Source organism: Athene cunicularia (genome assembly GCF_003259725.1).
Source record: "Athene cunicularia isolate RWA chromosome 12 unlocalized genomic scaffold, athCun1 chr12_part1, whole genome shotgun sequence".
Lineage (NCBI taxonomy): Eukaryota > Metazoa > Chordata > Aves > Strigiformes > Strigidae > Athene > Athene cunicularia.
In genome coordinates this window covers 17,425,684-17,440,340 of record NW_020799116.1, presented here as the reverse complement: position 1 = coordinate 17,440,340, position 14,657 = coordinate 17,425,684, and the positions used below count along the sequence as shown (strand labels likewise).

General features: G+C 42.9%; 1 protein-coding gene across 1 annotated transcript in view; it reads right to left on the bottom strand.

The window, feature by feature from the left end:
• The window catches only part of STAB1 (stabilin 1), a 58,721-nt gene that overhangs the window by 31,369 nt on the left and 12,695 nt on the right, over nt 1-14,657 (bottom strand). Inside the window, exons 9-20 of the mRNA XM_026857597.1 lie at nt 14,070-14,266; nt 13,725-13,858; nt 12,114-12,241; nt 10,669-10,760; nt 9,214-9,336; nt 7,515-7,661; nt 5,551-5,613; nt 4,358-4,471; nt 3,914-3,967; nt 2,415-2,495; nt 1,952-2,110; nt 1,027-1,089 (exon numbers count right to left, since the gene is read on the bottom strand). Coding sequence (XP_026713398.1) covers nt 1,027-1,089; nt 1,952-2,110; nt 2,415-2,495; nt 3,914-3,967; nt 4,358-4,471; nt 5,551-5,613; nt 7,515-7,661; nt 9,214-9,336; nt 10,669-10,760; nt 12,114-12,241; nt 13,725-13,858; nt 14,070-14,266 — 1,355 coding nt within the window. The remainder of the gene's footprint in view (nt 1-1,026; nt 1,090-1,951; nt 2,111-2,414; nt 2,496-3,913; nt 3,968-4,357; nt 4,472-5,550; nt 5,614-7,514; nt 7,662-9,213; nt 9,337-10,668; nt 10,761-12,113; nt 12,242-13,724; nt 13,859-14,069; nt 14,267-14,657) is intronic.

Sequence of the window (14,657 nt, the reverse complement as noted above, 5' to 3'; positions counted from 1 at the left end):
CAAAAATCCAAATTCTCTGCAGGCCCCTACTATGCTCAGAATCTTTCTCAAGAGATTACTCAACTCATGATATATGACAAAACCGGTATGGATTTCTCTCTAAGCTTCTCTTCAAACTGTGGGCTGACAATCACTAAGAGAAAAAAGGAGGGAGGGAGGGAGGGAGGGAGGGGAAAGGACTGCAAATAATTTTGGAACAATGTTCAGTGACTGGTCATGGAGTTAGACATGGGCAGAATTGGGCCCCAGATGATTCTGGCTTCACCTGCCTCAATCAAAGAGGAAAATGAACAACTAGTGATTTTTCAGAGCTCAACTTAAGACATTCATGATGAGACCACATCAGCAAGTTCTCCTGAAAGTCGGATCTCTCAGAAGACACCCAACAGTTCTCTGGCTTTCACAAACATCTCGGACCTGGCCTTCACATGGGGATTTCCTGGAACTTGTTGTTCTGCTAAACTCAGAATGGGATAACTCAAACACCAGCACCCAGCCTCTCCTCCTTACTGCACCTCCGGCTAGTTCTGCTCATCTCCAAACCAACAGGGAGCACAGGCCAAGAGCAAGTTGTTTCTCACCCTCTGCAGTGCAGAAATCTCCTTGTGATTCTCTGGCCATGACATAGACAGTGGCAGTACTGGATGGTACTACTGGGATCAGACTTGGCTCTAGCAGTCTGGAGGAGCTGGCAGACTCAGCATGTGAGCAGAAAAGCTCTGCCTGAGGCAGAACACAAGTGCTAAAGGCTGCAAGTCTACACTTTCATTTAGCCCAGACTGTCTCACAGCTCTCTCAGAAAACAGACTTCAGAATAAGAGATAGCACAGAGCAGTTAGTGGGTGACAGGCTGGGATGACGGAGCATGGATATGTGGGGAACACATATCCTCTAACAAGCCTCTCTACTGGCTGCCTTTCCTGCTTTTTATTTATTTGCAAGTGGCTTGGGTTAGAAACTGTCTATCAGTGTGTCTGTATGTCATCATACAAAGAAGAAACTACTGGAATAATCACAAATATTTACCATTTCTCTGCTGCCAGGTGGGCAAATGCTGTTGTTGAGGGCCTCACAATCCACACAAGAGCCCTGTTGAGAAGACACGATGGGAAAACTTAATCTTCACAAAGGAACCCATTCCCCATGCCAAGAATGCTACAGAGCTACTGCTCCCAGTATGTATCCAAAACATCACAGGTATCAGAAACATTCCTAGGAGAGAGTTTCCACACTCTGAAATGGGCTAAATTTATCACTTAAATAAAATGACTCCTTTGTCTTAAGGAGATGCCTGCACCTGACTGCAAGATGGGGTCTGTCTCCCTCCTGTGAGAGAAAACCCTCTGGGCACCCACGCAGCAGGCCTCACTAAATCACCAGGTTATGTGGACCCTCTGGCCGCTTGGGATTACCTGTGTCTCTCCAAATGAGGTACCTCTTGCCCATTCATCATCTTTCTTCAGTAACCTACCAATGATAAAATAGGGGAGCAAGGACCTAAAATAAGGTATATAAAACTGTTCAGGTGAGAATATCACACCACACAGCGTTTGTAGCTCTTGCTACTGAATGACTGCTTCCTGTCCAGGCTACAGGACACCAGTGCTGACAGTGATGGGAACAAAGCATTGTCAGCTGAGTTGGCAACTATGGTGTGAAGAAGGTCATATAAGGTCTTATGAAAAGGCAAATGTATCTCCGAATCAAAATCAGGATGGGTGCAAGGGAAGAGCAGCCACCTACAAGGAACATTTGCTGATTGCCAGGAAAGCAGTGCCAAGTGCTAGCAGAAGAAACACGGGCAGCACTGGTACTGCCTAAATTCACATCGGGGACCTCAGAGAGAACACATTTCACAAACGCAGTTTAATACACAGCCTGCTATTGTCCCTCCAGGTGGCTGTGTGGTCTACAGGAACTGCTAGGATGAGAATGAGAGAAGCTGACTTACCATCACAATTTTATGTTGCTCTTCATTGCATCTGTGAGGCAAAATGGGTATTATTGAAGGAGGGATGAAGATGCCGTCCAAGGTATGAATAACACCATTTGATGCCACAATGTCTCGCATGTTTAGGGGGATCCCTGATTCATCCATCAGAATTCTTCCCTGATGCAGAAACACAAAGAATTAATCTGCATTTTAGCCTGTTAGACTGTATCAACTACATAAAGCCAATGCAGGAAACAGATGGTACACAGCATCAAGTGCAGCCATGCAAATGGTCAAGACTTTGCTTAGCAGAGTCACAGGTTAGATAAGAAGCAAATGAATTCAGTGACCCCATTTAAGTCTAGGTTTTTTTAAGCAGAGGAGGAAGCAGAGATGGTCTGAGACCACATTTTTCAGAACCATATCCAGACTTTCTCTAGCACAGAAGGATTTGCCCAAAAGGGTTTTGATGCCTACTTACATCTGCACTGATGTTGATGGTAACTATCTGGTTAGCCATGGTAACGATGTGTGGCATCATTATCAGTTTCTCTACAGTCACCTGAATAAAAGCACAAGGGGACAGCACCATGAAAAGGCAGGGTCATTTCAGTACAGCTTACAGAATCCTTCCATGATTCCCACCACTTAAAAAACCTTCTAGAGGGGACTTTAACACTTAAATTTCATGAAATACCCTAAACACAAATGACGGGTCAGAGGGAAATCCAGGACTTTGTGTGAACTGTTTGCAATACCACAGACACAGTGGTGCCAGCGGCGGCAGCCTTGGTTTTCACTCCTTGTGTAAGTAACAGTCCAGCACAGCTGAGATCGAGTCTCACTAATTGTGTCTCTTACTAATACATCTGCAAGTAGAGTCAGACTACCAACCGGATTATCCGAGACATATTCAACAAACAATTGAAAGCTCAGCCGGAAGCATAATAGAGAACGTCTTTTGACTTAATAAGCTTATTTCTAAAGGCAGAAAATATGTAAACTGCAGCTGCTGTACTGAGAAAGGACGATTTGAGAAGTTCTGAGAACCAAGACAATTGTTACTTTTGTGTCCAGAAGGTTATTAAGAAGTAGCTCAGCTTGTTACCAGGTTGTTATTCAGCAACTGCAAGCCAAACTACACTTTGCCCTTTTGTCAGTGCTGCTCATTTTCTCTATCAGAATCTGGAAAATCACAAGGACTGACATTTGCTTCTCAGTAAAAAATGGGAATAATAATGATATTTCTTAATGAAGGACGTGACATTGTACCATAACCTTGAGTATTCACTTCCTCCACAAGTTTTGTGTTTAACTATAAACATTTCTCTTGTTTATTGTATAAGGGAAAATGTCATGCTGATAGACTGTATTGATTTTATTTACCCTGCCATTATAGTACCCAGCAATGTTGGTGCAGGAACGGGCAGTACTGGCTCTGATCACAGGCTCACTTGCACCAGTGCTCCATCTCTAACTTGAGCCATTGGTAGAGCCCAAGGAGAGAGGAAAAGCAGCAGGGAGTTTGGAACAGTTCTTCGCTTGGCTATAACTTTGGTGTTGCTGCCATTAGTGTTTTATCGAAACTGTAGGCTGGAGAGTTCCTAATTAAGGTACACTCTTAATCAATAGTTTAACAAATTAAAGTGATAGCAAAGAGAGCATTTGCTTGCAGCAAACTCTGCCAGACAATATTTTCATTGCAAAGGCCACCCAACTAAGAAGCACCAACCACTCGCAGGAAACTCAAGAGTTTCGTGATGGAGGAGCACAAGCTGTCCCTTTCGGCAACCACTTTCATGGTAAACATGTGCCTCATCACATCCTGAATCAAATCTCTGCTCCTCCAGGGAAAGTCCAAGAAGTAGCAGCTGAAGTCAGCTCAAGTCTGACACTCTGACCTTTATGCCAAACAACACATTTGATAATGTGCTGGGCTGAAGGACCCCAATTATCTGGAATTAGAGCTGCCTGCCTTACCGCTGCTGAAGTGTAAATATGATGTTTCACAAGTTCTTGAAGCTTATTTATGCCCTAAGGAAAGAAGAGAACGTAAGAATTAGATACCCCTTCAATGCTCAGGAGTAAGAGGAGGCAACTGCATTTTCTTTTAACCAATGATTGACAATGCCAATGTATGTGAATTCACTTGGCAAACAGATTCCTTCATTTTCCCCTACCCTAAGATGGGGTGAGGAAAGAAAGCCAAACATTAGATTTAAACAACCTGGCTAGCCATATTTCTCATTGCAAGTTCCATCAGCATTCACTTCTCTCCCAGACCTTTACAGAAACAGAGACACGGTTTAGCCATCTCCGGGAAGAATAACCTTCAGCAATGACCAGATACGCTGCACAAGCCATTCCAGCACAGCCTAGTGCAACAGTTAGCTCAGGATGTCTTAAAGCACTATGAGCTCTCACCTCTGTGAAAAGATAAATAAGTCTTCCATCTCTCAACTTATCCACACCATCATTGCTGGGTACGAATACAGTAAAGGGGCCTGGTCCATCCAGTATTGCAGGCAGGCCACAGTTCTGCAAAAACAGTATGAGATTTCATAATGGCTCTAGCATGAGTTAGTGCTAGAAAGGGAGAGGAAACTCTAAGCAACCCACTAGAGGCAGAGCTATTGGAAAGCAAATGTGTACAAGAGGCAACTGGACACCAAGGACAGGTATGTAATGTAACAGAGGCATAATGCCACAAAACCATAGCTTGGACAATGAAGCCACTGGTGTGAATGCAGCTAATTGAACAAGGGAGTCCTGGGCTGATGCTCCCTGTGTGCTTTAAACACACAGGTACATATACAGAGACTAAAATTGTATCTTTTTGCCTGAAGACAAGAAAAGAGAATCAACTCTATAATCACAACTGCAGTTAGTGAGTTTTGTAAACAACTTAAAGAAGAAATTCTTCCCTGTGAGGGTGCTGAGGCCCTGGCACAGGTTGCCCAGAGCAGCTGTGGCTGCCCCCTCCCTGGAAGGGTTCAGGGACAGGTTGGACGGGGCTTTGGTCAGCCGGGGCTGGTGGAAGGTGTCCCTGCCCAGGGCAGGGGGGTGGGACTGGATGAGCTTTAAAGTCCCCCCCAACCCAAACCATTCTGTGATTCCATGAACTAACAGCCACAGAGCTGAAAACAGGCCAAGATTGTTGTAAACAACGCTAGAGCAGATCCAGATAACTCTGCTGGAGGTAAAAGGAAAAGCCTGTCCCTCATGAAAATACTAACTAAATGAATACTGGGCAGAAGCCTCAATGGTTTATAACCTGAGGACTTCTTTTATTTAGAGATTTACACCCCAAAACCAGGCAGCTACAATCTAGCTTGGCCAATCTAGGGGAGGTGGAGAAGCAGAAGGGAAAGAGGTGTAATATGATTGCTGCTTGTGCCAGATCCCCTCTATGTGTGAAAACTCTAATCTTTTTCATTACATTTGCTTATGTAAAATACACAAAATAAGAAATGACACAGAAAAAAGCATCCAGAAAGAAAGACAAACCACTGAGATGTATTTAAATGTTATTCAAAATTCCCATTTAAAAAAAAAGCAATAGGCTTTGCAACAGCAGCAATGCCACACCTTCCCGGGGCAGACACAAACAGACTCACCTCTAGTATAGTTTCGAATCTACTGAAGATCTCCATTGAAGCAAGGATCTCACCAATGGTTTTCTGCAAGAAGATACAAAGAGGAGAAAAACAGCTGGGTCTGAAGTGAGGTCTGAGCACATACTGGAATGCTGTGGTCAGTTTATGTTTGCGGTTTGCGTGTGAAGATCTAGAGAAGACCATCATCCTCAAAGTCCTCAGACCCTCCGTATTGGCCAGTTGACCTATCAAGGATGGAGCTTGCAGTAATTTAGGCACAAACTCCCTCCCATGCACAACAAACCTGATTTTGTAAGGTACCATGCACATGAGCCACCCTACTCCCATCTGCAGATTAAATTAAATGAGGAGGCAATTGCTTGCTATCATTAAATCCAGAGAGATTCTGCTTCCAGTGATAATCAGTTCTGGACTGGTAGGCAGTGGAGCTGCTCTGTCATCTCAAGTCTCCCTGCACTTTGAGGACAAGAGTTCACTCTGCCACCTGCAAATGAGCCCCAATGCTGAGAAAATACAATACGTATGCATATTCCTGAAAACACAGAGGAAATAGATGTCTTCCTTTTTGCCACGTTGCCCATGAAGACAAAGGTAACAGGAGGAATGTCCCTTCAAGTATCAAAAGTTATGAAGGGACTTGTCTGACCTTTATTTGCAGGAATCTGCATGTTTTTTTCAGCAGAAAGTGCTTCCCACGGAACACAAAGAGGCACAGAACATGACTTCCAAGGAACATGTGTACAAAGGGATTTGATGCCAAAAATGGCTCATGTGATCACTAGCCTTCCTTGCAAAGCCGCATCACAAGGGAAGGAAATGTCTGAAGGAGTCCAGAGAAAGACAAGCTCTGCAGGGAGCAATCTCGCTGTCCTGCCATCCCAGAGTAGCTGCAGGTGCCTGAGCACACAAACACAGAGGGGTCCGGCTTCCCCTCTGGCCCTCAGAGACTCCTTTTTGGAAAACATCCTCATGCAGGTCATAACACTGAGAGCACCTTAAGTGACAGCAGACCTAAACATCACTGATGGGCACAATCAAATCCATGTGGACACTCAGAACTTGTTCAGCTGATACATTATCACAGGATATTTCATCTGAAGAGCTACTAACACTCAACACAATACTCCAGCTGCTTTTTAAACACAAAAATACAACCATAATATTACATAGTCTGACTGTTTTTATAGACTAATTGCAATGGTGTAAAGTACGTGCAAACTACTACCAAAACCCTACCAAATTCAAGAGCTAGTGTCATTCTATGAGTAATTTTTTTTTTTTTTTGCAAGGAGGTAGGAGGTAACAGAACCTGCTTTCTGCATATATTCATGCAGAAGGTTTATTTGCATATATGCATATATTCAGGCATAGAAATGTAGTAGCTATAGCAAGAACATCTAACAGGGAAAAGTGCTTAGCAGAACTTGAACCTGAAACACCTGTCCCGTGTCTTAACTTCAAGACATGACTTCAAAATGCAAAAGTCTAATGATTATTTGTCCTCATTTTAGATATTTTTAATGCAAAGACAACTTTCAAATTATAATTTCAAAATGCATTACAGACTGATTAAAGAAAATAATTTTATTTTTACATGAAAAATGCTTCTTCAATATTTATCCTATAGGATACATATTCTGTAAGATACAGCTGAAAAAGAGCTCAATTGCTATGAAGGGAGTGATCTTACTCATGAAAGCAGAGCTCTCTACTCATCCAAGCTGTGTAAGTGCATCATTGTATGTGTCTATCTGGTTTATGCAGTGCTGTTAGCTACTTCTAATGGTATGCTGACATAATAGTTCCTAACAGACCTTATCAGAAGATGAAAACAAAATAGGTAGCTTTTTCCCTTTAAAAAAAGCCTCACTGATTTGGAAGTTTAATGATGAAAATAGATTTTTTTTTTTTAAGTGATTATTCTGCTGTTCCCTAAAACATAAGAAATACAAATGTCTGTGTACCTGTGGGTTTCTGAGGTTGTTAGTGCTGGCCTTCTTCCTTAGGGTGTCAACGATGTGCATGATGCCATTGGCTGCTGGTAGGTTCGATTGCAAAACATTGTACAGTTCTCCTGGCAGGTCTTGATATCGAAACGATTTGATGTACGGCTGGATAATAATAAAAGGTTATTTTCTTGTGAGACATCTGTGTTATCATCATAGATCTATAAGTCATTGTTCCTGTCAGTGCTCTCTGCCTGTGGGTCAGCAAGGTGAAGACATAACCAGAGTTACTCTAGAAAAAGTAAATTTAAGGGGTGACCTGGGTGTAAAACCAACATCCCACCTCTACTTGTGTTTGGGTAATATTTTGACCTTGGGGATACTTTTAAGATTTATTACAGAAAGAAAACCTAATATGGGACAGTCAGCTCTAGAATTAAGTATGTCTGAGTGTGGACAATGCTTGATCCCAGCTCTGGATCACAAAAGGGTGCACTGACCATCAAGGAGCTGCTGCACCAGTCTGCCATGCACGAGGAGAGAGGCACGGTGCTGCCCGGGCGCCGGAGTAGAGAATCTGGGACAATCCCAGAACTACAGCTTCGATTGCAACTTTGATTGGCTCATAATGCCAACAAGGAGTCTTTATAACAAAGCCAAACCAGTCAGCATCACTGAATTATAAGGCTGGTATCTTCCATTCTGTATACAACCACGCAGTGAAGCTGGGTGTATGGAGGTGTTCCAAGTGTAACCTACAAACTAAGCATCAAGGTATTGGTGCTGCAGCCATAATCCAAGCTCAGGCAAGCACAGCTCCCCCACACTTTTCATTTCACCACGTGCAGTATTTGAACTGCTCTTCCCTGCCCTGAACTTCAGTTCACATCACTGAGGATTCCGGCTGAAACAAAGGAAGGGGAGGGCAGACTTCCAGATCAAAAGACAAACAGGAAAGAAATTTAAAAGGAGCATCGACAAGATCGGTTCCGATTCCCCAGCTCCAAATAGTGCTTTGTCCTTTTGATGCATGCAGGGTGCATGTATTATGACCTAGAACTCAGGGCCAAGGCTGGACCTCAGAGAGGAAACATACGGCTCTGCCTCAGCCAGCTGTGAGCATGCATTCAGGAAAAGTGCAGGATGGAGCGGGAACAGTGGATGCTGGAAAATATGAGTCAATTGGAAAGGGGAAAAGAGAAAAAAAAGCATTCTATATCAGAACATAATGATGAAAAATTCTTTGCTAGGATGACTAAGAAAAATAAAATAGAATGAGGGGAAAAGGGAAACCAGAACGGAAACTATTCAGCATATGGCTGTGTCCAAGCACACAGTCTCCAAGGAGAAGCATTCAGTCTGAAGAGAGACTTTGCTGCCTCTTCCATGTCAGCCACATGGATATTGTGGCAGCTAACTGTGTAGGGAAAAGGTCTCTTCTCCAGAAAACATATAGAGACCAAGGACAGATGATTCACAAGTCAGATTCTGGCTAACTGGTCGTCTGCAAGACGGGAGAAGTGGTTGCTTGGGTTGTCTGGTCTTAAATCACCTTGCTTTGGATTCCACAAAGGAGCTTGTTGCTCTGATCGCAGGCAGGCTGATTAGAGAAAAATGTTTTCTGGTTAAGAAAGCACACCCAGGAAACTGCGCTCAGGCTCCAGTCTGTCCTACGTGAAAGCAGCGGCCCACGAGTTCAGTGCAGGAGATCCTTTACCTGGCTAATGAATGTTAGCTGGTGTCCTGACAAGGTCCACAGAGTCTTGGCTTTTACCATGTCCTCTACCAAATGCAGACCAGGAACAATGTGCATTCTGCACAAATGCTCAGCAGTGGTATCCTTTGGGGAATAAAGACCACATAAAGAAGATAAATGACATGTTCTTTCAAAAACCTCATTTACTGAAGGATAGATAGCATTACCTTTCTCCCAGCTAACCACACACAGACAGAAGTTCTTAGTATACAAGATTGAGTTTTCCTCTTCATTTTGGAGTAGCACTGTGGCAAATCTTTTGCTTCTGTTTGTGTAAGCATGCAAACACAAGGAGACTGATAAACCTGCAAGTGACTTTAGAGGAATCCCCTAGACAGAAACCTACTGGATTCAGACAATTAAAAAAACTATCCTTGCATGCTCCAGATTATAACCTTTACTGAAGCTCCCCATACACAGTCTATGTTGGACCATGTAGGTGGCCTAAGCTGCTGAATTTACATTTAGTTTCTTCCTTTTTTTTCTAGGCTGTCCATCCCTAGTGTTCAGTGAAACTTGTGTTAGTGGAAACCTCTGCTCAACAAGGTAGTAGGAGACAGCTAAGGTCCCTGGCATTTGCGGGTTAGGAGCTGCTGCCCAGACTCTATGTGAGTTACTGCTGCACAGGCAGCTTTGCTATCAAGGAAAGGAATGATATTTCTACACCAGCTGGAAATGTAATGGTCAAATGGGGTTGGTCTGTCTGGATTGTTTTTAAGACATTTACCTTCTCATATCTTGAGCGCTAGCTGCAAGCTAGCTACCACCTGAAGCACAACAGGCACCTGGCCTAGCATGCAGCTGAAATCCCTACTGCATGATCAGCATTTGTAGCTGACTTTTAGCTCTGTCCTGGGAAGATGGTTTCTATATACCTTCTCATCCTAACGATGGATAGCCTGGTTGTGGGCTTAACTGTGCAGAAACGACTGCAAATAAACACAAACTAATGAATAAATAAATAAAATAATAATATGACCTGCAGGACCTTGCTGAGCCCTGCCGTGTTTGCTGTCCCGTTAATAAAATGACCTATTCTCAAGAAGCTGACACCATACCCACATGTAGGGCCACAGGCCAAAAATCCAGTACTTTGATGCAAATCTCAGTCTCTTTTGAAAACTCCACCCTCAAAGAGTGAAAAGCCACCTAAAGCTTTGAGAACACTTCCTGACATTAAAACCAAACAAACTCTGTCAATACTGAAGAGGTTTTAAAAATAATGAAAGGGATGTAACATCCTCTATGAGACTGCAACTTAACCAGACAATGAAGAGTCTTCCCAACAAATTGATTCTATAAATACTGCCTCCCAAAGTTCCTCTCTCGTGTGTCGAACAGTTTTTACAGGCTGCAGAACTCAGGCAGGAAAGAATCCTGAGACAACAAAAATTTGCTATAACCAAGAAAACTTACGTTAAGTTCCATTTTATCATGAATTGGAAGAAGGGATGGTACGAAGACTGTGAAAGGCCCGTATTTAGTCAGCAACACTGAGCACCCAGAAGCTGCAAAAAGAGTGGCAACGTGAAGTAGTTACTTGGCATATGGCTTAACTCCAGCAATAAATATTCCTCTTGTTAACAGTACGATTCAATCTACTCATTTTTGTCTAATGGAAGTAACGGGTACTTGTTTATAAGGAAACAATCTGGTATTGCTATCACAGCCCAGTTTGGTTGCTATTAGTTTTAAGCACTTGCCCACAAGATTTCTGAAGAATTGCTCGTGACTTTGGTCCACTTCGAATCACTGCTGAAATCTGCAGAATGTTCACAATAATTTTGTTCCCACATGCTTACTATCTTATTCTTGGGCTAAGAGTCCTCTGTTTTCCTCTTGAAACAACTAATTTGTGTGTGTCATCAGGATTTATTGAGACTAAATACTTCTTGAGAAGCTCCTATGAACCCACAGTTGACACTCTTCGCTCAGTTGCCAATGGACCATCAACAAAATCCACATCAACAAAGGTCATTAGGTATTAAGTTCCACTGCACAGGAGTTAGGAACCCAGAGATCTTCATGAAGGTGGAAAACATATGAAAAACTTTCATTATGGAAAACATGCAAAAAATGAGTGTTGTCAACACTGGTATATAGCAGGGACAGGTATTAACAAAAGCTAAGCTGAGCTTTGAGCCCTATCTCTATGCTTCTGTCAAGCTAGTAGAGATAGAGAAAACTGTGCAGAGGATGAGTTGGAGAAGATATCTAACCTAAATATGCTTTGACATGAGCTAAAGGGTTCTCATTCTTTCCTTGGATTACGGTGAGGCAAAAATTAACCTTTGCAGATACCACTCCCCACACCTGCAGTACACAGGTTCTAAAAGAGTCTTCTGTGCTTTGCAAAGCAATTCCTCACTCAGAAAGTACCATGCTGCATAGAATAAAGCCTTTTCATCTCTATAATAGCCACTCATGTGTGTGTGCTGGCAAGGAGGCTGTTTAAGGGCTCAGCAGATGTTCTACTAAGTAGAGGACCCATGGCACACCAGCCTCAAGCATCGCTGAGTCTTCAACACAGACACTGCAGGTGGAGGCACACCGGTGGTTCCATGTGAATGGGTTTGGAACACACCTCCAAGGCGTGTTTTCCTTCTTCTGCACACATGGTACGTCCTTCATCAGGACTGTCAAACACCTAATACTCATTCACAGTGCTCTCTGCAAGTGTCTCCTCAGTTCACAATCCAGGACTGGTAATAGGAGTTCAGAGATGAGATGTGTTTAATTTTGCAGCCCATGGTCATACACCATGAAATAGATCCATTATGCTGAAAAGATTTTAGCCTTTTCCGACACACTTTTGTCCCCACATTTGCTCCATTCCCCAAACAAATTCAGAAGACATTTACCAAACATTTTCCTGGCGACGTTTAATTTCCTAGCAAACCTTCCTCGGGAATTATGCTGATTTATCTCACTCAAGAGATCTTTATAGCAACTTCTCCCATCTCCAATCTCCCCTTCTTTACACACACAGCTAAGAGACAAGAATGAAACATAACAAACCATTATAAAACAGCTCACAACACATTCAACAATGTGAGTAGAACAACATGTAGAAGAACATCCATAGTTGAAAGACAAATCCCAGCTTTAAGGTATACGTAAGAGCTTAGTAACTTCTGCCTAAACTAAGTGACAGGAAAAAAGATGCACACTTCCAGAGTGCAAGCGAGTTTGAATCTACCAAAAGAGAATGAAGACGCTTTCTCAGATACAATCAATGTAAGGACTCTCTGCTCTGGAGTTCAGGGTACAGATAGCCACAATATATTTATCAACACCTTTCTAACTAGATATTGAGTCAGTACCAGTCGTTACAGCATCTCAAAATTCGAGATAATGTGTAAAAACCACAGGCTAAGTGAAAAATTTATCTCCTATGTGACCCCAGCTTCAGTGAGAAGTGGCAGCTCAGGCATATCAGTTAGTAAGGGTCACAGACATGCTAATGACTTTTCCAGAAAAGCTTATCTACATGTGAAAATCTCCATCTTGATTCACACGGATTTATAGTCATTACTCAGACTACTTAAGAACACTGGCCGATAACCATGTTTTTCCTTTTGGGTTTTGTCCCAGTATTGGCTCTGCTCTTTCTGTTTCAGGGATGCAAAGACATGTGACATGGGCGGAATTTGACACTACTCCAGCCTCAGAGGGCTGAGTGCCAGCTGCTGGGGAACAGATACACTGAGGCAGGGACTGTGCTGAACACCCTGTTCAGAAGGAGAAGCCACTGTGTTTCAGTTCTGGCCTGGAGCACACAACGAGCAGGTGGATGCTGAGTTTTAGCAGCACTGGAGAAGGAAGGGTCAAGGAGGTGGGTCTGCTCCTTCCCTCTTCAGTTTCTCAGGGAAACTCCTTGGTAACACACAAAATCCTTGGTGAAGCTTTCTCTGGTGTTTGGGAGGCCATTATACAAAAATGATCCTAGGTCTGGCAATATTTCCCATCTGAGGGGCATCAATTTCTAGGTGTTTTGCTCCAGAGAACTAAACGAGGTCTGGTGTTTCTTCCTTCTCTTCAGCTCTGCAACTCTAAGTAATCTCTTGCTTATAGGCCTGAGTGGGAAGAAGCCAAAGACTTAGCCCTCAGAATCAAATGTGGGCAAATGTGAGCAAACAAGAGCCACACATCTCCCTTTTAATGACTGATTATTAACTGATAAAACCCTACTACTACCACCAACTGGGAGAGCTACACCTCCAGTTCACATCACAGAAGGTTCTGCTGCCCCAGATTTAAAGCATCTTGTGACCCAACATGCCAAGTTTTGTAGTCACTGATGTGAAACTCTACTTTCAACGGGCTTGTTACGAACAGGCTCTTCTCAAAAGGTGACTGTCCCATTCTCCTCAGTTAGCTCTCAGTTTCTTCAAAATTCAGCTCATCCAAACTCAGTTTCTATTCTAACTGCAGAATAAGCTGCTCTAATGGCAACATTTAAACTGGCTTACCTAGGATTCCCCTGGGAATTAATTTCACAAGTGGAAGTCACGTCACAAAAATACTGCCGGCAATTGTTGGGCAATACAGAACACTCGGACGAAGGAGTTCTCCGACTCATCCCACGCTTGCAAACACAAGATGCCTAAGGGAAAGCAACACAATGATGATAAAGCTGCATTCATCATCTTTTACGCAATAAGTTACCCTACAAAAGAGCTGTCTGATTTCCTTTTGCAAAATCTAAGGTGAGGAGAGAAGATTCGACAAACACAATGGTGACTTCATTGGAAGAACTTCTCACCTGGCCATTTTCAGACCCTTACACGTTGCTGATGTGCTGTTATTGCCCTTACCTCTCCTGGATGTCTGTAAACACAAATTGTAGAGTTTTCTGGGCACCCTCCATTGCCATCAACACAAGGGTTTATAGGCTGGCAAATCTTCCCATCTCCCTGAAATCCTTCTTTGCAGGAACACTGATAATTTCGTGGTCCAAGAACCTTACATACAGCGAAGGGGGAGCATGGAGAAGCAGCACAAGGATCCTGAGCTGCAATTGAAGAGATGAGAGTGAGAGCAACCAAATGTCTGTTTTCAAAACAGCACTTACTGCAGCACAGCAGAATGCAAAAGACCTGGAAAGAATGGAGTATAAGGAATTTATATTATTAAACTTCTAAAATTTCCCAGGAAAATAAAGTAATTTCAAATAGCAAACATTTCAAGTTTTTTAATCTGAGGAATCTGGATGACACATTCTTCATGTTACTTCAGTAACAGAAGTATGAGTGACAAAGGATGCTTGGATTTACTTTTGAATTTCTGTCATATCTGAGGATATATGCAACTGCAGTTTGGTCTGCAAAACGCCAGTGAAAACAGAGCTATCCATAGCTAGTTAGTCACATGCATTGTACCGGCTTTCTTTTAAGTAAATCAAT